The sequence below is a fragment of the Blennius ocellaris genome (assembly GCF_963422515.1).
Source record: "Blennius ocellaris genome assembly, chromosome: 7".
NCBI lineage: Eukaryota > Metazoa > Chordata > Actinopteri > Blenniiformes > Blenniidae > Blennius > Blennius ocellaris.
In genome coordinates this window covers 1,378,939-1,401,438 of record NC_137656.1, presented here as the reverse complement: position 1 = coordinate 1,401,438, position 22,500 = coordinate 1,378,939, and the positions used below count along the sequence as shown (strand labels likewise).

The window sequence follows — 22,500 nt, the reverse complement described above, 5'->3', positions numbered from 1 at the left end:
GATGCGATCGGCTCGGCTCCGGGTCCACGTTGTTCCCCCGGCTCCCAGTGGCCACTTTAGACGAATTAGCATCCTCCTTCTCACCAGTTGTGAAAGGGTCACTACTCATTTAATTACCGGCGCCGCCTCGTTAACTCCTTCACCGCCGGGCCGACGGCGTTCCTAATACGGGCTGATGATCTGCTTCGCCGGAAACTGTGGCTTCAACAGCTGTCTGAAGACCACGCCGTCGCAAAAGCCGGGGTTTTCGCTTGTAAACTTTGCTTATTTGAGTCTTTTATTCGCGGCCTTTTGGTCCTCAGACGTGGACCGCAGGAGGGTTTTTTTTTATTTTTATTTAATTCATTCATTCCGGTGCAGTTCAGTTCGGTGTGGGTGAGACTCGTTTGCCGTCGCGATGTGAACAGATGTCTTCTTTAAGGTCGCGCTCGTTGGAACGCGGAACGTTCACGTTCCTCCATTTCCGTTCTCACCACTGCCGGCTTATATGAATAAATTACCGGCCTGCATAATTCATCGGCGGGGAGGGAGGAAGACGTGACAATAGTTGGCAAAGCGCCGTCGGAGATAATTGAAAACATCCTTGAAGAGCTTCCAGATGTGGATGTCTTTGCTGGGTTTGTTGTTCGGGGGAGGGGGGTTGGGGGGGGGGGGGGGGGTCTTCAGGGTCGTTCTTGTTTCGTCTTTTTATTTTCTTTACGTCCTCTTGGTCTGGTTCGTCTCACCTCGTCCTCTCTTTGTGCGCCATCTGCGGCGCCGCGTGTTCCGTCAATATGTCATTCTGCATTATAACGGCCGTATCTGGTGTTAACGACGCTAGTTTATAAAACAGCTTATTAACCTTAATGACAGTGTGATCTGTGGCGGCGGCGACTCCCCAGTCAAGTGTTTTACACCCGTTTTCCCTGTGAACTGAACACCAAACACAGCCGGGGGGTTAAACCGGGGGTGTCGGTCGTATCGGGGCTAAAACAACGGGTGGAAATCACAAAGGATAAGTTAATAGAAGTAACTTATTAATTAGGCGAGCTTGTGAGCTCGTCGGTACCGATTCACGTAAAATCAAACGGCACCATGTTTCCGAGAGATTATCAGTACCAAGTATCAGCACCAGGTATCGTACCAGGTATCGGTACCGGGTTATCGGTGCCAGGTATTAGTGCCAGGTATTAGTACCAAGTATCAGTACCAGGTATCGGTACCAGGTATCGGCACCAGGTATCGGTACCAAGTATCAGTGCCAGGTATCGGTGCCAGGTATTGGTACCAAGTATCGGTGCCAGGTATCGGTGCCAGGTATTGGTACCAAGTATCAGTACCAGGTATCGGTACCAAGTATCAGTGCTAGGTATCGGTACCAGGTATCGTGCCAGGTATCGGTACCAGGTATCGGTACCAAGTATCAGTACCAGGCATTTGTGCCAGGTATCGGTACCGTATCGGTTCAAATGTGAAAGGTACTTTTCACTAGCTTTCAGTGAGAGGAGCAGTTATAAGCATGATAATAATTAGAAATTTCATTTATAACACATTTACATTTAAACAACCTCAAAGTGCTTCAGGAAACATTTTAAAAGGCAAGTCAAAGAAAAAAACACGGCTAAAGTTTTAAAGGGAACACATGAAACACAGTGAGAAGGCTTTTCTTTTTTATTTTTCAAAGGTTGGTTTTTAGTTTTAAAAGCGTCTGTAGTTTGTGGAGCTCTCAGGATATAAGACGAATTATAAGACAACAAGTTATAGAATAAGTGTCTCACAGCTCCTGGAGCAGCAGAAGGTCAGTGATGAAATGATGAGATCTGATATACAAATTCAAGTTACTTGGTTCATTTTGAAACATTTTAAAATAGAAAAAGACAATTCACTTCCCACATCTCAGTATTCTGCAGTTCCGCTAAAATGGGATTCTATTTAAATTTGAGTCTTTAAAAAAAAAACAACCCAAAAAATCTTGTCCACGTCTTGTCAAAAAGATGTTAAATTGTTTATGTACTTGTACGTCTTTGCACTAAAACAAGGAGTTTTAATCATTTCTAGATTATTGTGGATTTAACTTCCTGGTTGGACTCCCTGGTTCGACACTGCTGCTGTAAAATACGACGAGTTTCAGAGGGAAGAAGAAGAAGAAGAAGGGAAAAAAAAGGGAAAACACTTTAAAAGACGACAAAAAGAAATGTGTTTGATAACGGTGGCGAAACATACTGTGATTATTGGGACTCATCAGATAAAGCCTTTAATTCGCCTGAAAGCTGTGCTTGTTGACGAGTCTCCTGGAAAGACAAAGCCGTCCCCACCCAATGTGGGACGCGGAGACACCAGGCCGTCGTCCCCTCGCGTCTCCGTCGTCCGTCTGTCTCTGCGTCTCGCGTCTTGACGCCGTCCAAAAGCGCCTAGAATCCCGCCGTGGAGGAGCACAGATGCAGTCTTAATAGCGTGAACCCGTCAGCTGTCCCCTCGCGCCCGGGACGCCGCCGCCGCCGCCGCCGGCGTTTCCGCCGCTAAGCCGGATTTTCCGCGAGCAAACAGGCGCAAAGACGAAAATTTCACTTGTTTTTGTTTCCGAGCGCCTCGTCAATGAAGGGAACCGCTTCCAGAGCTCCTCTGGCCACAGCCTCCCCGTTTTCTGATTTGACCTTCGTCTCGTCCAGAGATTCTCTCGGTTTGAAGATTTTAATATTCTGTTGGCCACTTTTTGATAAATCTGCAATCTGTTTTTTTGTTGTCTTTTTTAGATTAAAGAGTCGAGACTGACCTTTTCTAGTGTGACAGTATTTCTAATAAACCAGACGTCTGAGAGGCTACAGTCTATAGTGACTCTACAGCCTCTAAAGTGACTCTACAGCCTCTATAGTGACTCTACAGTCTCTAAAGTGACTCTACAGTCTCTAAAGTGACTCTATAGTGACTCTATAGTGACTCTATAGTCTCTATAGTGACTCTACAGTCTCTATAGTGACTCTATAGTGACTCTACAGTCTCTATAGTGACTCTAAAGTGACTCTATAGTGACTCTACAGTCTCTATAGTGACTCTACAGTCTTTATAGTGACTCTACAGCCTCTATAGTGACTCTAGTCTCTAAAGTGACTCTACAGTCTCTATAGTGACTCTATAGTGACTCTACAGTCTTTATAGTGACTCTCCAGTCTCATAGTGACTCTACAGCCTCTATAGTGACTCTACAGTCTTTATAGTGACTCTACAGTCTCTACAGTGACTCTATAGTGACTCTACGGTCTTTATAGTGACTCTACAGTCTCATTGTGACTCTACAGTCTTTATAGTGACTCTACAGTCTCTACAGCGACTCTATAGAGACTCTATAGTGACTCTACAGCCTCTATAGTGACTCTACAGTCTCTAAAGTGACTCTACAGCCTCTATAGTGACTCTACGGTCTTTATAGTGACTCTACAGCCTCTATAGTGACTCTACAGTCTCTATAGTGACTCTATAGTCTCCAAAGTGACTCTACAGTCTCTACAGTGACTCTACAGCCTCTACAGTGACTCTACAGCACCGTTATAGTGAGCTGTAGAGTTACTCTAGAGACTACAGACAGAGTCACTGTAGAGTCACTGTGGAGTCACTGTAGAGGCACTATGGAGACTACAGATAGAGTCACAGTAGAGGAGCTGTAGAGCCTCATGACCTCCTCAGACCCCTGAGTTACGTGATTGTTGTGAAAACAGGATTATGTTTTTGGAAAAAAAAAGGTGTTTTCCTCCCATGTTGAGCCTCTGCTCTTTGTGCCGTCAGCCCAACGTTGCGTCTCCTCCTCCTCCTCCTCCTCCTCCTCCTCCTCCTCCCCCCTTTGTTGCCGTGGCGGTCTGACTTTGTCCTCCTCGCCGTCTTTCACACTGCCGCTCCGACTCCATCCCTCTCTGTCTGCTCGTGTCGGGACGCGGGACGCCGCCGCCGCTGACAGTGCTCCTAATTAAGACGTAAAACTGTGGGCAGCAGGTTTCTGAAGGTTACACTGTCTATACCTCAGGAAGTGATAAAGAATGGAGCCACTGATGACATGTGACGTTTCCAGTGGGATGATGCAAACCTCCACTAATGAAGCTGAGGACAGACATGGGGACGGAGGGGGGGGGGGGGGGGGGGGGGGGGGGGGGGATCCTCGATCTGCCTGTGTGTGTGTGTGTAGCTTCATTTCAAAGGATGCTGGGTTACACACAACACATATTTTAATCACTTGTCCAGGTTCAGTGTGATTCTCACATAAGAGGAAGTGTTTCCCAGAGGCCAGGAAGTCGTTCAGGGTTGTGATTTATTGAGTTTTTCCAAGCATTGTTTTTTTTTTTCCTGTTATTCATATTTTAATGCATTTATGAATTCAGGTTCATTTTGCCTGTAAATATTTCAGCAATCAAAACAGTGTTTGAAGAGGAACGCTAGGATCCGTGTGCATTTTAAAATCAAGTCTTTAGAGGAGAAAAAGATCTGAATTGTTAATTGAGTCTTCAGTTAAAAAAAAAAAGAAAAAGATGTTTGATTAGTTTGAGAGGAGTTTGTTGACGGTGATTTAACGGAACTTTCCAGTTTGATTGTTTTTCTGAGCCGAACCAGGCGAGAAGGCTTCATTACGAAAACAGCGTGAAGACATGAAGCGGTTGAGCAATGAGGATATAAACCAGGAAGTCCAACGCGAGGCCCAACGGGCCAAAAACCGACCAACCGGAAGGTTCCGTAACCGTGGCAGCCGGAGTCTTCGCTCTCACATCTCCACAAACCCTTCTTCGCATCCTGTACGTCTCGCGGGAAACGTACGTCTTATCGAGGTTAACCTTCAGGGTTTCTCCTGGATGTTCCGTCCTGCGAATCAGACGACCCTCTTTTAACCGAATCGCCAAACTCGCCCTGACCTCTGGCGCAGGCTATGTTCACCGCCTCTTGACCAATCAGACCTCTTGGTAAACATGACCCACCTGATTCTTCGAAGATCCCGATCGGTGCCCGGATCGCGAGATCGTCTTCTGGGTATTGAAGTGGGTTTTCGTCGCGCGGCTTCAAGGTCGTGGAATCCCGATGTGACGCGCGGTACTTAACGGCGGCGGCGATGCTGTTGCTGCTGCTGCTGGATGTCGGCGCACATGCTGCTCCGCTAAGCCGCCGGGAATCTCAGACACGACGACCCTTCACAAGTTCTGTCGGTGTGAGCGTCTGAGCCCGACGTGAACTCTAGCCCAAACGTGACACGCCGGCTTTGGCCATATGCGAGCTTTTCACCCCTTCCCTCCGCTCGGCTCTGGAGCTGTGAGCACACGAGGGGTGACTGTGAGCTGTGGCAACACTGTGACTCACATAACCCCCCCCTCCCTACCCACCCCTACCCACCCCTACCAAAGATCAGGGCCAAGCCACGCCGGCTCTGCTTCAGACTCTTAATTGATTTGATGGACTCGTGTGCCATTCACACCCCAAACAAAACACTCCGCCCGAGCCGGGTCTACACCGTTGAGACCGAGCCACACGGGATTTACCGAACCGGTTTAATTCCACCGTGGGCCTTTTACCGCGAAACCAAGACTCGCAACTTCTCCCGAGCTCTGGGGTCGACCTCGGTCAGCTCAAGCTCCCAGTCGGATTCTTGCCGAAAGGCGGCGGCGAGGACGGGTCCAACCCCTTACAGCGAAACACATGACAGTTGTTTTTATCTGAACTGATTGAGTGCAGCGCGCCACAAGACGGCTCCTAAATATCTGCCACCCCGTGGCTTTTTTCGCCAAGACCTCCCCCCGACCCGGCGCACAACTCCACAAGGCTTCATCACTCGGCCCAACGCCGCCTCCTTCAGACTCCCTGGTCTTTTATCGGTCCGCTCGGTGGGACGGACTCGGACCCGTCGCTGGACTTTTTTGCATAACGGGAGGGTTCGTTGATCCGCGAACCGACGGTTCCCGATTCGTACCGTCGACGGGAGGAAGTGAAATGACGACACCGAGGCCGTTTTCACACCAGGACGTTGCGACGACTCGAGCAGGAAGCGACAAACTGCCTCGTACCCTCATCCGCCCTTTTGGTTCTCTTTCGTAAAAAAGGACGACGCTGTTGCAACAGGCGCTCTCCTGGAGGCGCTCTTCCTCCAAACTCCATGAAAAGGAATAAAAATAAAAATAAAAAAATTAACTAATTACAAGCATCACACAGATATTTTCTCTACCCAGAATGCACCAGGTCAGGCCAGGGTTTCATTTGATTGAAATTTATTTTGGATTTTCCAAATGTACATACAAAATTATAATAATAAAAAAAACATATATAAATCATTATGATGTGAAAAAAAAAAAAAAAACACAGGATGACAAAAAAGTCATAAAAAAGACTTCAAATAAATGTTCCACACTTTCATTTTAACGAAATGTTTCATTTTAACTTAATTTTTCATCTTAGCTATGTTTCATTTTAACTAAATGTTTCAGCAATTATGGTTTAAAAAAAATAACATAAAAACAACAATAGTGACGTTATGATGGAACAACTAAATACAAAATTGCACAAAAAGGACAGTATAAATTTTGAATAAATCAATATATACCAGTTCTACCGATACAAATCTATTGCACAAAATGATGTATCATATAATGTATATATATATATATATATATATAATGTATTTATGTATCGCCAAGTAAGTTATGTCAGACCCATTAATCATAGAAAAGACGAGAACAAAACAGTTCATGTAAATGAGGAATAAAAACTCACAATCTGGTTAAAAAGTAACGAGGTTGTTTGGATGGATTCCATCAAAAACTCTTTGAAATGTGTGTTTGTTGCTGTTTGTATTTCAACTTGTTGTGGATTAGGATTCACTTTAAGCTGTTTTTAGTTTTAACAAGGGTGAGTTTGTTGTCGTTCAACCATTTTTCCTCTGAAAACAAACAACCGTCTTTTTGTCTCCATATTTGCAGCTGGTTTTGTTTTTTGTTTTTTTTAATTGTGAATTAGTTGAATTGCAGATTTTTCTGCAGTTGAATGATTTAAAGTCGTCCACAAGGAGGTCAAACACTCAAAATCTAAAACCACCGACAGAATTCCAGACGAGAACTAAAGTAAACTAAACCTCATGAAACTTCATGTTTCATTTTAATTTAATGTTTCATTTTAACTTCATGTTTCATTTTAATTTAATGTTTCATTTTAACTTAATGTTTCATTTTAACTTAATGTTTCATTTTAACTCAATGTTTCATTTTAACTTAATGTTTCATTAATGACGACGGCAGAACGTCTAATGAACTGATCAATTTCGCTGGGACTCACAAAGATGTCTTCAATCAGGTCCTCATCAAAACGCAACCTGGATCATGTGACCAGTATTCACAAATAATTTCTATTTTACTCAAATAAAATAAAACCCTCAAAACTTCTGCTTTTGGACGTCATAGAAACTTTAACTTTGTTTGTAAAACGCTTAAAAATACAACGACAGATAAACCAAAGTACATAAACTTACTCAACCAATTCAAATTTTTGTTTCTTATTCAGCGTTTTTTCTTCACAAACATAAAATATAAAAAGTTTAAACACAAAGACTGTTACTAATGATGAGATTTAGGTTGATTTGAGTGAAAGTGTGTTTATTACGTCAGCAGAGTTCAGGGGAGAGAAAGAGTCTTGACGTCTTGTTGAAAGCTGCAGTTTGAATTAAAACCTCACTTGTTGTGATGATTTCACTTTGATCACATCGATATTCGATCAGAACGAAGACGAGCGACGTCAAACATCAACGCTCAGCTGGTCGCCGTGGTCGTTTGGATTTCTGGATTCACTTGATTCAACCTGATGAGAAATAAACGACGAATCATTTCACTTGGATTCCATTTTAAAATCAAGATAGCTGTGTGTGTGTGTGTGTGTGTGTGTGTGTGTGTGTGTGTGTGTGTGTGTGTGTGTGTGTGTGTGTGTGTGTGTGTGTGTGTGTGTGTGTGTGTGTGTGTGTGTGTGTGTGTGTGTGTGGTGTGTGTGTGTGTGTGTGTGTGTGTGTGTGTGCGTGCGTGCGTGCGTGCGTGCGTGCGTGTAGGGGGGAGCTGAAGTTGCACTCAAATTTAATATATCTTTCAAATTGAAATATACATATATACACACACATATACACACACATATATATGTACATATATATATTTATGTGTGTGTGTGTGTGTGCGTGTGTGTGTGTGTGTGTAGGGGGGAGCTGAAGTTGCACTCAAATTTAATATATCTTTCAAATTGAAATATACATATATACACACACACATATCACACACATATATATGTACATATATATATTTATGTGTGTGTGTGTGTGTGCGTGTGTGTGTGTGTAGGGGGGAGCTGAAGTTGCACTCAAATTTAATATATCTTTCAATGAAATATACATATATACACACACATATACACACACATATATATGTACATATATATATTTATGTGTGTGTGTGTGTGTGTGTGTGCGTGTGTGTGTGTGTGTGTGGGGGGGGGCTGAAGTTGCAACTCAAATTTAATATATCTTTCAAATTGAAATATACATATATATACGTGTGTGTGTGTGTGTGTGTGTGTGTGTGTGTGTGTGTGTGTGTGTGTGTGTGTGTGTGTGTGTGTGTGTGTGTGTGTGTGTGTGTGTGTGTGTGTGTGTGTGTGTGTGTGTGTGTGTGTGTGTGTGTAGGGGGGAGCTGAAGTTGCACTCAAATTTAATATATCTTTCAAATTGAAATATACATATATATACGTGTGTGTGTGTGTGTGTGTGTGTGTGTGTGCGCGTGCGTGCGTAGCGTGTGTGTGTATAAAAAACTAACTGAAGCAGTGAAATACAAAATACATAACATTTCAATCAATATCTTTTCAAAGGACCTGAAATTATAAAATAACATTTGCAAACAAAAAGCATTACATTTTCAATATAATCCATTTTTTAAAATTCCAGTAGATTCATTTGTTTTCTCTCCTGTTAGTGAAAATCCTCGCTGAGTGTCTCTCTTCACATTTCAGCAGGTTTAGTTTTTGTTTTTTTGTTTGTTTTTTTTATAAATTCAGCGTCACACACCGGCATCGTGCTGCAAATAAAGAGCAGTTTTTCTTTCAGCGATATTTAGCGTCGTTCTTTTGTCAGTAATTCTTCTCCTCTCAGTGAAACAGCCTCCAGTCTGTGACAAAATCAACAACAAAAAATAGAATTATGGAAAATTAAACGGACTTTTCGCTGTAACTTTTGGTCACATTCACACATTTTGAAACTTTACTGGAGCGAAAACAAAAGACAACGACCAGAAAACAATAATGTGACGGCGCTGAAGCGGCAGGAACTTTTTCCTCTGCTGATGCTCAAAGAAACATTTCCAGGGTTTTTCCACAAAAAGATGATTATTAAACATTTATTCAGATATGTCAAGTTGTCTTTCTTATCATTTAAACAGGTTTGTCGTTTAAATTGTCATTTAAACAGGTTTTGGTTCCCAGTTTTCTTGGTTGTAAATAAAATAAAACAGAACAGAGAAAAAAAAGACGGAATAATTAAAAAGCCTCTGATGAAACTGTGAGAATAAACTTTTCTCCTGCTTCACACAGACGAGAGAGACGGAACCATCTGAGCAACTAATAATAACTAATTCATCAAATCACACAACAATTATCAGTTTTGTTCTCCGTGATTAGACACAATTTCCCATTAAATCATTTGTTTTACCTTCTTTCTTCTTTTTTTTTTTATTGTTTTTTTTTTTTGGTTTGTTTTTCCCTGTGATTGCCGTTAATCAGGTCGCAGCGGGAAGAAGCTCGGCTCTCCGGCTTACGTCGCCGCAAATCTGCATCCCGGAGCCGTTGATCACACTTTGTGATGAACTCGGAGAAAATCAGCGGAAATAATTCCGCTTTTTTTATTTGACATTTCACATTATTTATATTCATGAGAATCACGAGATCAAACATGTAAAAAAAAAAAAAAAAAAAAAACTTCACAAATAACGTCATATTTTCTTTCAACCCTATATATTTTTATTTTTTTTTATTTGTAATTTTTTTTAATTCTAACCCAGAGTGTCGGCGGTTCAGAGCAGGTCGGGAATAAACCTTGTGCTTTTCACCTCTTCACACAGGCGGCGCGCCAGAAGTGCTTCTTCTAGCATTAGTCTCATCAGGGGACTTTAATATGCAGCAACCCTGTAGGAGGGGAGACACACACACACACACACACACACACACACACACACACACACACACACACACACACACACACACACAGCGCCCCGTCTTGACAGCTCACTCCAATTACTGGCCCTCGCTGTCGCATGGCCTGCATCTCTGCTCAGAGCCGATCGCATGTGACCTGGTGCAGCATGCCACTGGAGGGGGGTGGTGGTGGTGGTGGTGGGGGTGGGGGGGGTAGTTAAGAGAGGGGGGGGGGGGGTAACCACGCAGGGAACCAGAGCTTCAGCAAATACTCACATTCACATGAGCTGAAGGGATGCTTTCCAGAGATTTGGGCCAATCAAAGAGCTCGGTTCCAACATAATATCCTTTAAAAAAAAAAAAAAAAAAAAAAAGCTCTTGCTCACTGTGACAAAAAGAGGACGACTGGCATCAAAGCGCCGCTGCTGGTAATGAGGCATCTTAAGACCTTTGTTTACAACTCGGTTTGGTAGAATGTGTTTTAAAATATTGATTAATTTAAGGCAACAGAATTCAGCCAGGACGGTTTTTTTTCTCTCTCTCTCTCTCTTTCACTGGAAGGCAACTATTTTCTTTCTGTTTCCGCCACTCCGAAGCGAAGTCGCGTCTCGTCCCCCGCTCGTGCGAACACGCACACTTTGAGACGTTCTGTCCATTAACACAAAAAAAAAAACCCAGATCGGTGTAAAAGACGTGAACTGTTTAAACTGGAGGGTCTGATGTTTCAGCACCGCCACGCGAATCTGCCGACTCGTGCCGAATGGAACACGTTTAAAGCGTCGCACGGCGCCTGTTGGGTTCTGGGGGGGGGCGGGGGCGGGGGGGCGCGGCCCCCGCGGACGTGATGCGAGCTTATGTTTGTCGGTGCGGCCCAGAGTGACTGCGCCGCGCCGTCGCCTGGGACCCTGACGTGTGATTTAAAAGTACAGATGAGCCCAGCGGCGCCACGCCGACACTGATACGGCGTGGCACCCACAGCACACACACACACACACACACACACACACACACACACACACAAAATAAAAAAAAATTAACAAATGGCCCACGCTTTTATTTTCACTCTGTGTACGAAACACTGCATATATTGTGTGTGAGCTTCAGGGACACAGAGAATCCGGCCTCTTTTAAAGTCTGTATCGTTCGTATTTCACAATAAAAGCCCCCCCCTTTGTCTAGTTGGTCATAAAAAAAAATTCCCTGCCATGATTCCCCCTTTTTTTCCTCAGTCTGCTTGCATTTTTTTCTTTTTTTCTTTTCTTACAAAGCACACAGACGGCTGAAAAGGACCCAAAACATAAAGTACCGTGACCGTTCCCCAAGTCATTTTTTTTTTTTTTTTTTTCCCAAAGTTTTATCAAAAGAACACAACACTCCGAACAGATTTTTTAGCACCAGCGAAAGCTGTGACTCGTCCTTCCTACAAGTATCCGTTTAGCACTACTGGCTAAAAAAGACGCTGGCGGACACGGTAGAGTGTGTGTGTGTGTGTGTGTGTGTGTGTTTTTTTTTGTGAATGCATTATACAACAAATGTTCAAATCTGCAGCATGTGGCCGTCACGTGGAAGCGGGGAAGGAACGATCTTGGCTGCGAAAAATTCCGCACCAAAAAAAAAAAAAAAGTCTGTCACCTCGCAGGTTGTAAAACGGGCTATCGGCCGGCTCGCACGTCGCACAAAAGCGGCATTATCCGCCGAGAAGGTGAGTCTCCCGCTTGACAGACAGTGTTCGAGCCCCCCCCCCCCCCCCCCCCCCCCCCCTCCCCCCTCCAGCCGTCTGACCGGAGTGGGCCGGCTTTTTTTTTTCCTTCCCGACGAGGCCCGTCCAAATCGCTCCTCGCCACATATTATAGCCGGAGAACAATCTCTCCTCTGTCTGATCCGCCTTGGCGCCGCTCCACGCCGGCCCTCCCACGGTTGGTCCCCCCCCCCCTTCCGCTCCCCCCCCCCCCCCCCCTCTCGCTCTCTCCTATGATTATTTTATCATCTTAAATTCTTTATGCCGCATCGCCGTGGCAGCGGCCCCGCTAGAACAGAGCGGCGCGTTGGCCATACAGTACATTCACACTACAGTTATTTGGACGGCGCTCCGGTGTGGCTCTGTCCCGTGTCCCTCGGTTGGATTCTGCTCGTCCATTAGTGCCATCTGTGCCTCCGTGCCGCCGTCTGTGACGGCCCCGTCCACGCCAAAACGATTGGCATTTCTCTGGAACAACCAGAGGGACGGTGCCCAGAGCTTTTAGCTGCCAATGATGTGCACTTACAAAGACGGAGAGGCGAAGGGGGAGGGCGAAGGGAGGGTGGTGGGGGGGGAAGGCGAGCAGGAGGCCTTGCAAACAGCTGCACCGTGCAACGATGCAGCTGCAGGGGGCGCCGCGGAGTCCTGCAGCCCGGACGCGCCGCGGAGTCCTGGAGCTCAACCTCCCCGGGAACTTCCTCAGTTCCACCGGTGACTTCTGCAAGCAGCTGACGGTAACACGGGACAAGTACTGCGACGCTTTAAGCCTTGGACGGCGTTCGCCGGGGCGGCCAAGGGTTTCCCATCGGGACCTGAACCTCTGCTGTGAAGAGGACGCCGGACGCCAGTTAACCAGGGGGAACCGGTTAGTCCGAAACACCGGCGGTATCGGCGGCTCTGACCCCCGACCCTCCCGAATCCTCTGGTCGCACACCAGACGTACGTCTCTCTCTCTCCGTTTGCGAACGTTCCGGTCGTGATCTGGTTTTTTAAAAATGGCGGCCGAACGAGCCGGCGTAACGCCGTCCCAGTCGCCTCGGGTCGTAGTTCGTCTGTTCAGGTTCTGAAAGCGACCGTTTGGACGTCCAGAGCCGGGAGTTTATTCACCGATGGTTTCTGAAAAGTTTGTTCTCGAAGGTTCCATGGCCTGCCGGGGCCACGTTCTAGATCCCTGGCTCTAGAGCCGTAGGTTCCAGATCTGTGGCTCCAGATCTGTGACTCCTCTAGATCCCTGGCTCTAGAGCTGTGGCTCTAGATCCGTGGTTCCAGATCTGTGGCTCCAGATCTGTGGCTTCAGATCTGTGACTCCAGATCCGTGGCTCTAGATCCGTGGCTCTACATCTGTGGCTCTAGATCTGTGGCTCCAGATCTGTGGCTCTAGATCTGTGGCTCTAGATCTGCGGCTCCAGATCTGTGGCTCTAGATCTGTGGCTCTAGATCTGCGGCTCCAGATCTGTGGCTCTAGATCTGTGGCTCTAGATCTGTGGCTCCAGATCTGTGGCTCCAGATCTGTTGCTCCAGATCCGTGGCTCCAGATCTGTGGCTCTAGATCCATAGATATGTGGCTCTAGATCTGTGGCCATGGTTCCTGATCAGGAGACGCTCGGCATTCGATCGGCAGAAGCTCTTCATGAAGTCATTGGGAGGAGCTTCAGTGTTTCCAACGTACTTTCCTCGTGTGTCTCTACCTTTAATGGAAGGGGAGGAAGACGGCGGTGAGGTCGTGTGCCGCGTTCCCGCCGTCTCCATGCCGATCCGGCGAACTCCAGCGTAGATCGAAGGAGAAGCTGTGTTTCCTCTCGTGTTCGTCGCCGCGCAACCAGTGGAAAAGCCCAAGTTGTCAGCGAGCTTCACGGATTTGGCCGAATCTCAGGTGGCTCCGATTTCCCAGCAGGCCAGATGGTGTGTGTGTGTGTGTGTGTGTGTGTGTGTGTGTGTGTGTGTGTGTGTGTGTGTGTGTGTGTGTGTGTGTGTGTGTGTGTGTGTGTGTGTGTGTGTGTGTGTGTGTGTGTGTGTGTGTGTGTGTGTGTGTGTGTGTGTGTGTGCGACTGACTTTTAATCAGTTCAATCTGTGACGTACAACTCGCGGATCTTACGGAACAAAATGGCGTCATGTTCTTGGACAGGCTCCTCCCGGCCACCGGGGCCGAAGCGTCTCGGTGCGCAAACTCTTGTGTGATCGTCCAGATTCGTCTTGTTCACTTCTGCATTCCGCCACAAGTCGACGCCCGTAGCGTAGCATGTAGCACGTAGCATAGTTCAGAGCTCCTTGATGCCCCTGAACGCATCGCTCGGGGGCCGTCGGCTCCTGCAGTTAAAAACTTGCAGTCAAAACCGTGAGAAATTAGCTATGCAGTTGAAAAGTTAATGCGCCGCGTCATAGACGTGTGCCTGTCGTGAGGGGGCGTGGCCTTCCATGAGGGGGCGTGGCCTGCGACTTTGACAGCTTCTTCTTGGAGCAGGAACTCTCTTGTTCAACAACAATGTTTTTCGCCATTCGTAGTAATATAATAAGCACATATTGTGGAAAAGGATGATGTCGTGGCTCCACCTCTCCTCTGTTAGACATGTTCTCTATTTTTGGTGTATTTCTGTGTTTCTGTTACCTCACCTGTTCTCTCACCTGTTACCTCACCTGTTCTCTCACCTGTTCTCTCACCTGTTACCTCACCTGTTCTCTCACCTGTTACCTCACCTGTTCTCTCACCTGTTCTCTCACCTGTTCTCTCACCTGTTCTCTCACCTGTTACCTCCCCTGTTCTCTCACCTGTTCTCTCACCTGTTACCTCCCCTGTTCTCTCACCTGTTACCTCACCTGTTCTCTCACCTATTCTCTCACCTGTTACCTCCCCTGTTCTCTCACCTGTTCTCTCACCTGTTACCTCCCCTGTTCTCTCACCTGTTACCTCACCTGTTCTCTCACCTGTTCTCTCACCTGTTACCTCCCCTGTTCTCTCACCTGTTACCTCACCTGTTCTCTCACCTATTCTCTCACCTGTTACCTCCCCTGTTCTCTCACCTGTTCTCTCACCTGTTACCTCCCCTGTTCTCTCACCTGTTACCTCCCCTGTTCTCTCACCTGTTCTCTCACCTGTTACCTCCCCTGTTCTCTCACCTGTTACCTCACCTGTTCTCTCACCTATTCTCTCACCTGTTACCTCCCCTGTTCTCTCACCTGTTCTCTCACCTGTTACCTCCCCTGTTCTCTCACCTGTTACCTCACCTGTTCTCTCACCTATTCTCTCACCTGTTACCTCCCCTGTTCTCTCACCTGTTCTTTCATCTGTTCCCTCACCTATTCTCTCACCTGTTACCTCCCCTGTTCTCTCACCTGTTCTCTCACCTGTTCTCTCACTTGTTCTCTCATCTGTTACCTCACCTGTTACCTCCCCTGTTCTCTCACCTGTTCCCTCACCTGTTCTCTCACCTGTTCTCTCACCTGTTCTCTCACCTGCTACCTCACCTGTTCTCTCACTTGTTCTCTCTTCTGTTACCTCACCTGTTACCTCACCTGTTACCTCCCCTGTTCTCTCACCTGTTCCCTCACCTGTTCTCTCACCTGTTCTCTCACCTGTTACCTCACCTGTTCTCTCACTTGTTCTCTCATCTGTTACCTCACCTGTTACCTCCCCTGTTCTCTCACCTGTTACCTCCCCTGTTCTCTCACCTGTTCTCTCACCTGTTCTCTCACCTGTTACCTCACCTGTTACCTCTCTCACATGCTCTTTCAGCTGCACATAATTAAACAATAATTTAATAGATTAAGAGAATTGCGCTCTGGATATACTTATTTGTCAAGCAACATGGAAGACTGAGAATCAGCACTTCCTTTTATGCCAACTGTTAATGGCAGAGGCTTTTATTTTGACGCATCCAAACAGGAACACAGTGGCAGGAGGAGATTAAACACAATACACTTTTCACTCACGCTGCAGCATTATACAGTGGAACCTCTGACGAGCGGATAAATCCCTGTGCACAGACACGTATTTAACTGTTAGCGCACCTCAATGAGCGGCCGACTTGCCTTGGGTACATTTAAATTTACTTTCACTTCACTTTTTAGACTGTTTTTGCTTTAACTTGAGGAAAGTTTTATCAAAGTTATTGTACTTTTACTTGAGAATATCTTAGTACTCCTTCCACTTCTGGTAATCAGTAGTCGGCCGTGAATACTTATTAAATATTCCAAATAGTCTGTCATGGCTTCTCCCCCCGGCTGCTCTGCTTCCAGACCTGTAGCTTCATATCAAAGCTTTTAGCCAATCACATTTCAGCCGTCACCTGTTGCCGGGTAAAGAAATCTGCCCGAGGCCTTCACGTTCAATTCTGCAGGCGTCTGCAGTGCAAAATGAGCGTCGATCACGACTGTCACTTCAACCAATCAGAGGCTGACTTGGAGGTTTTACTCTGCGTCGGTACGGAGCTGCACGAGCAAAAATATAGTCGTGTTGATTTAACAGCGGTTTTGTCGACCGACGGCGGCTGAAGGAGAAGAGAAAGAGTTTTTGGATGCAGATTTATTGTCAAAACCATTTTCTAACACGGACTTTTCCAAGACGTCATTGAACGCACCGCATGCAAGTTGCTTGAGCTCCAGCGACCTCCACGGCGGGATCCTGGAATATATTATTACCAGACACAGACCGGATTGCAAAACCATGAGAAGCTGACGTTTGTCCTCCTCCTCGGCCCCCAGAAGGTTCTCGATGAGCAGCTGCTTTTTCATGCAGCTTCTTTTTTTTTTTCCATCAGTTAGGGTATTTATTCTGGCAACACGAGTATCTCTCTGTGATGCAACAGCTCGTTGTACTGCATTTCTTCACAATAACATGTTTTTTTATAGCCTTTTAAAAAGGACGTTCTTGAGGGGTGGGGTGATTCAGATCAAACACTCCTGAAGGCCGAGGTCTGAAATGTCGCTGCTGCCAACGTGGAGCGTTTCACTGAAGATCGGTCACGTTTAGCCACGGGTGGAACTCACAACATTCACACGTCGGCTGATCCGGAGGCAGCAGCTTCCAGGAAAGCTCGTTTCTTAGGCCGCATCCACACGACGAGAAAAACTCTTCACTCTCCTCCTCCAACCTTCTCCAAAAAAAACCTCCGTCCACACGTCTCTATGAACACGAGGCTTCAGGGCATGCAGTACACATGCCAGGCCTTTAGGGGCGCTGTGACTCACCAAAAATACCGATTTTATCAGTAGATTCCTGCTCATAAACCTCTAAATAATTCTAGTTCTATAGGTCTATGGCCCTGCTCGTCCTGCTGCTAGCGTCATGTAGCTTTATGTAGCTCAACATTAGCTTGTAGTCCCTGATTGTGGTTATTTGATGACATCACGGATCGCGGTGTAGGGAGGGAGTTGGGGGGGGGGGGGGGGGGGGGGGGATTACGTCATCTTTTTTCTACAGATGATCCTTTTTGCAGACTTTGGTGTGGACGGCAGGAGCCGGGGTTTTACAATTTCCCCACTCTGGGACCCGTTTTGAAAGAAAACCTGTTTTCGCGCTTCTAAAACCGCCTCGTGTGGACGACAGGCCAGAAACATCTGGTTTAGGTGAACCAGATGTTTCCTGGTGTGGACAGACCCTTAATTTCTTCTCGTTTCTTTGATGATTCCATCGTTGGACGTCGCCCTGACGACACCAGACGACCTGCCCTTCTTCTTCTACTCCTTCTCCTTCTTCTCCTTCTCCTTCTCCTTCTCCTTCTTCTCCTCCTCCTCCTCTCCTGGATTCCGAGCTGCCGAGTTAATCGTTGAAACGAGTGTCGACGTGGATTAAGTAAACCCTGGATTAGCTGGGATACTGTATAGGCGTCGGAGCTGGAGTGCGAGAACGTCTCTGTTCTGGTAATAAAATCTTTCAAAGCCTCGAGATTATCACTGCAAAAATAAGCATCTTGCAACTGGATTACAACTCTGATGCTTGCAAGTGTTTTGGCGCTGCAGTCCAGATGGGAGCTTCTGTCTGGAACCTAGAAGGATTCTTCCCTCGCACAACTTTTGTTAATGTGACAAACTGTACACGCTAATAATCGGGAGGCGAGCTCGTCTGCTGCTCCGCTCACGTTTTCTTCCAAATATACGTTTTTTTTTATATCAGAACGACGACGCGAAGCCGAAGTGTCACACGAGACGACGTGCTCTGTCTTCTGATGAGTTTAGTTTTTTTTTTTCATTTTAAGGTTTATTTAGTTATTTATTTATTATTATTATCCACTGTTTGGCCTCAACACACTATTTGTGCCATTGAAGCTTTACAGTGCTGTCAAACAGAAAGCCTGCGATCCAAACACACCAGAGTCACAACGACAAAGATAAACTAGACTTATTGAAGAGTTAATCCGACGTTGGTGGTTTATTGTTATTGTTATTATTATTATTATTATTGTTATTATTATTATTAGTCAGTGGCGACGGCTGTTTTAGTGAGAGCAGGAATATTAACGTCAGTAACCTGGAGGGGAACAGAGGATTTCACTCCTTCAAGTGTGTGTGTGTGTGTGTGTGTGTGTGTGTGTGTGTGTGTGTGTGTGTGTGTGTGTGTGTGTGTGTGTGTGTGTGTGTGTGTGTGTGTGTGTGTGTGCGTGCGTGCGTGCGTGCGTGCGTGCGTGCGTGCGTGCGTGCGTGCGTGCGTGCGTGCGTGCGTGCGTGCGTGCGTGCGTGCGTGCGTGCGTGCGTGTGTGTGTGTAAAACTGTTCTGGATGCGGCCTCTGAAATAGTTTGTTTGACATTCCTGTGGTCGATTGTTACACACACACACACACACACACACACACACACACACACACACACACACACACACACACACACACACACACTGTCCCACATTCACACACAATGGAGGCGCCTAATCCATCCACCGGTAGCCTTTTGGGGTTCAGTGTCTTGCTCAAGGACACTTGGACATGTGGAGACGGGAATCCTTCAGTCGTCCGTCTCTTAGGGATCCGTCCTGTGGTCGTCCGTCCCTCAATGGTTCGTCCTTGGGTTGTCCGTTCCTTGGTAATCCATCGCTCTGGGAGTTGTCCCTTGTTGGTCCGTAACTCTGGGATCTGTCCCTCTGGGATCTGTCCCTCTGGGATCCGTCGCTCTGGGATTTGTCCCTTGTTGGTCCGTAACTCTGGGATCCGTCCCTCTGGGATCCGTCCCTCTGGGATTTGTCCCTTGGTGGTCCGTCCCTCTGGGATTCGTCGCTCTGGGATCAGTCCCTCTGGGATCTGTCCCTCTAGGATCCGTCCCTCTGGGATCCGTCCCTCTGGGATTTGTCCCTGGTGGTCCGTCCCTCTGGGATCTGTCCCTCTGGGATCCGTCCCTCTGGGATCTGTCCCTCTAGGATCCGTCCCCCTGGGATTTGTCCCTTGGTGATCCGTCGCTCTGGGATCCGTGTCAAACGCTCGCACTCCACATTCAGAGTACGGCTGGTCCTGTGGTGGAAGGAGGGAGGGGGGAGGTAGGGTGGAGGGGGGGGGGGCCCAGGTGGCCTCCACCCCCTCCAACATGGCGCCGTCACAAGGCGCCGCCTTGTGCCAAGCCAGGCCCCGTTCATCCGGGAACAGGGGAGCTGGAATGGGTCTGACCGTATTGCGCCGCACCTGCTTCGCCCCTCGCAACCAGATCCCCCTGCTTTGCCCGCCATCCTGCCACTGCAGCGCGCCGCGCCTCCCCCCGCGGAGCCCCCGCCGCGCTAAAACCCCCCGAAATCCACTGAACTTAGCCACTCTGATGGCCGCGGCCAAAACAGCATCTGATGTGCCTTATTTGTTGACTGTGCGAGATTAGTTGCAGAGGGTACACTTCGAGGGGCTTACCATGCAGAGATGGAGCAAAGCCCCCACCCTACCCACACCCCACCCCCCCCCCCCCCCCCCCACCCCCCTTCCTCCTCCTCCAAGCACCAGCAGCCCTGCCAAATAATGAGAAATGGAAGATTCTCCCAGCTTGTCTAAAGCCTTTGTCACAGTCAGTCCGCGCACACTTCTGCTGCCGAGCCAGACTGTAGAGCAGATACTGTACGAGTCCTGTACAGGACACACACACACACACACACACACACACACACACACACACACACACACACACACACACACACACACACACACACACACACACACTGGCCATGCCCTGTGCAGGAACGTTTCCCTCAGAGGAGGCAGATGTGCAGCTCAGACAGTTTTTTGCATCGGTGCTGATTCAGTTTATCTCTTTAAAAAAAGAAAAAAAGAAAGAAAACTCAAACGCCGCACCACTTCCAACTTCTCCGTCTCAAAACTCAAAAAAAAAAAAATACCCCGAGTCCCTCAGAAGTTTGTTTTCCTTCCCGGTGCTCTCGGATCCAGAACGGTTCACAGTCTCCGGGAGCTCATGGGATCGATTTAGAAGAATCGACAGAGTCACCTCGAAACATGAAGAAAAATTAAATAAAATAAAAAAAATACTGCTGGATGTTTGAAGGTGAGAAGGAGGTCAAAAGAGGTCAGAGGTCAAAGGTCAGCAACTCTCACAACTAAATTAAACCAAAAAAAAATCTGTTTTAATTTTCCCAAGACAGAAATGCAGCTTCGAAAACAGTGTTTGAGCTTTAAATTTGGATGTGGAGCTTTAATATATATATATATATATATATATATATATATCTAACATTTATCAGTTGAAGTGAAAGAAGATGAGCGTGTTAAACTATTAAACTCTTCTTTCTTTTCCTCCCCCTCGTTTCCTTTTGACAAATGTTCTCCGTAATTAAAAGTAGCCGATAAAAAGCAGGTTGAGGGCAGGTCCTCAGTCTGAGGTCACACACACACACACACACACACACACACACACACACACACACACACACACACACACACACACACACACACACACACACACACACACACCGTGTGCAGCGCAGCCTGTAGTGTGTGGGCAGTGTGGCGCCGTTGAAGCATTTCGTTCTGCAGGAATTGAAAAGAAAGAAAAGGAGGAAAGAAAGAAAGAAAAGGAAAAGAAAGAAAAGGAGGAAAGAAAAGAAAGAAAAGGAAAAGGTCCTGAGGTCTCTGCAGGAATCAAACCGGCGGCGTCGCCGCTCGCAGCCTGAGAAGTAGCATTACGTACCTTTGTGATGTTGGCATCAGCTCACAGGGGAAAACAGATGGAAACACACGCACGCACGCGCACACGCACACACACACACACACACACACACACACACACAGAGTGACGGAGGCGAGGCGCCGGTTCAGGCGGGCGGAGCCGCCGAGTGTGACGGAGGAGAGGCTGCAGGCCGGACGGCGGCTCGCCATTCGCTGTGCGAGAGCTCCCTCTTGGTGCCAGTCCACTGCTGTCACCACACACACACACACACACACACACACACACACACACACACACACACACACACACACACACACACACACACACACACACACACACACACGGATGCTTAATGAAATAATCCAGTCTTTTTTTTTTAATGTATTTGTATTTTGTCTGTTTAATGTGTGCGAAGCTGTTGCTTCTATTTAAATGTTTCGTGTGTGTGTGTGTGTGTGTGCGTGTGCGTGTGCGCGTGTGTGTTTTGTGTGTTTTCCAGGGCCGCTGTATGAACTTCAGCCGTGTGCAGCATCAGTAAGACGAGACCAAAACACGTCATCGAGCACAAGACCAAAAAAAAAAAAAAAAAAAGATCATTTTGTCCATTTCCTCTCTGTCGTGCTTCACTTTGCACAAACGTCTCACTCGTCCCCCTTCTCTTTTTTTTTTTTTGTTTAAATACTTTTTGATGCTTTAAATTATTATTATTAATTTTTGTTTTTTGTTTTTTTTGGGAGCGTTTCCTTTGACAAAACGTGTTTCATCGAGGCGTCGGTTGGAAAAATGCAGATTTGATGGCGGCAGACAGAAGCTCTTCAGAAACATGGAGGACGGGTGGCGGCGGGGGGGAATCAGGGGGGGGGGGGGGGTTGAGGGTTCTGCCTCGCCTTCGGCCTGGAAGTGGGAATGTTTCCCCCGTCGGGCCTTTTGGGAAAGTGGCCGAAGTCCTCGTCCCCCCCCCTCCTCCGTCCCCCCCCTCCGTCCCCCCCCCTGTCCCCCCCCGTCCAGCTCTGCAGCCGCCCCGGCGGCGCCTCCGCCTGGCTCATCCTGTCATTTCAGCGCTGAGCGGTGCACACGCATGATGGAGCGTGGACAGGACGCCCCCAGGTGTCCCCGCCCCCACCCTCACCAAGACTTTTTTTTTTTGCCCCGTGGACCTTCTTCTTCTTCTTCTTCTTCTTCTTCTTTTTTTTGAATTTCCCATGAAGACACCTTCCTTCCCTCCACGACGCCGGCGGGAGGACGAGGTTTAATAGAGCGTTACTGGACCGCGGGACAGACGTCCTCACCGTTTGAGGGACGGATGCCTTGAAGACCTTGACATGGCGCTTGGTGTTTTTTGCCCTGGTTTTTTTTTTTTTTTTTTTTTTTTGGGTGACAGTCCCGTCTCATAAACAATCCCATCACTTACAACACACACACACATGAACACACACACACACGAACAGCACCAGAATATCCCAAGTTCAATTAAAATAATTAAAGGCAACAGCAAGCAGCAGCCTGTGAAGACCTGGCTGTC

At 47.2% G+C, this 22,500-nt stretch overlaps 1 protein-coding gene across 1 annotated transcript in view; it reads left to right on the top strand.

Moving 5' to 3' along the window:
* antxr2a (ANTXR cell adhesion molecule 2a) overlaps positions 1-21,817 on the top strand; it is a 75,354-nt gene extending 53,537 nt beyond the window's left edge. Inside the window, exon 17 of the mRNA XM_080499076.1 lies at positions 21,478-21,817. Coding sequence (XP_080355202.1) covers positions 21,478-21,516 — 39 coding nt within the window. The 3' untranslated portion in view covers positions 21,517-21,817. The remainder of the gene's footprint in view (positions 1-21,477) is intronic.
* The last annotated feature ends 683 nt before the right edge of the window (positions 21,818-22,500 follow it).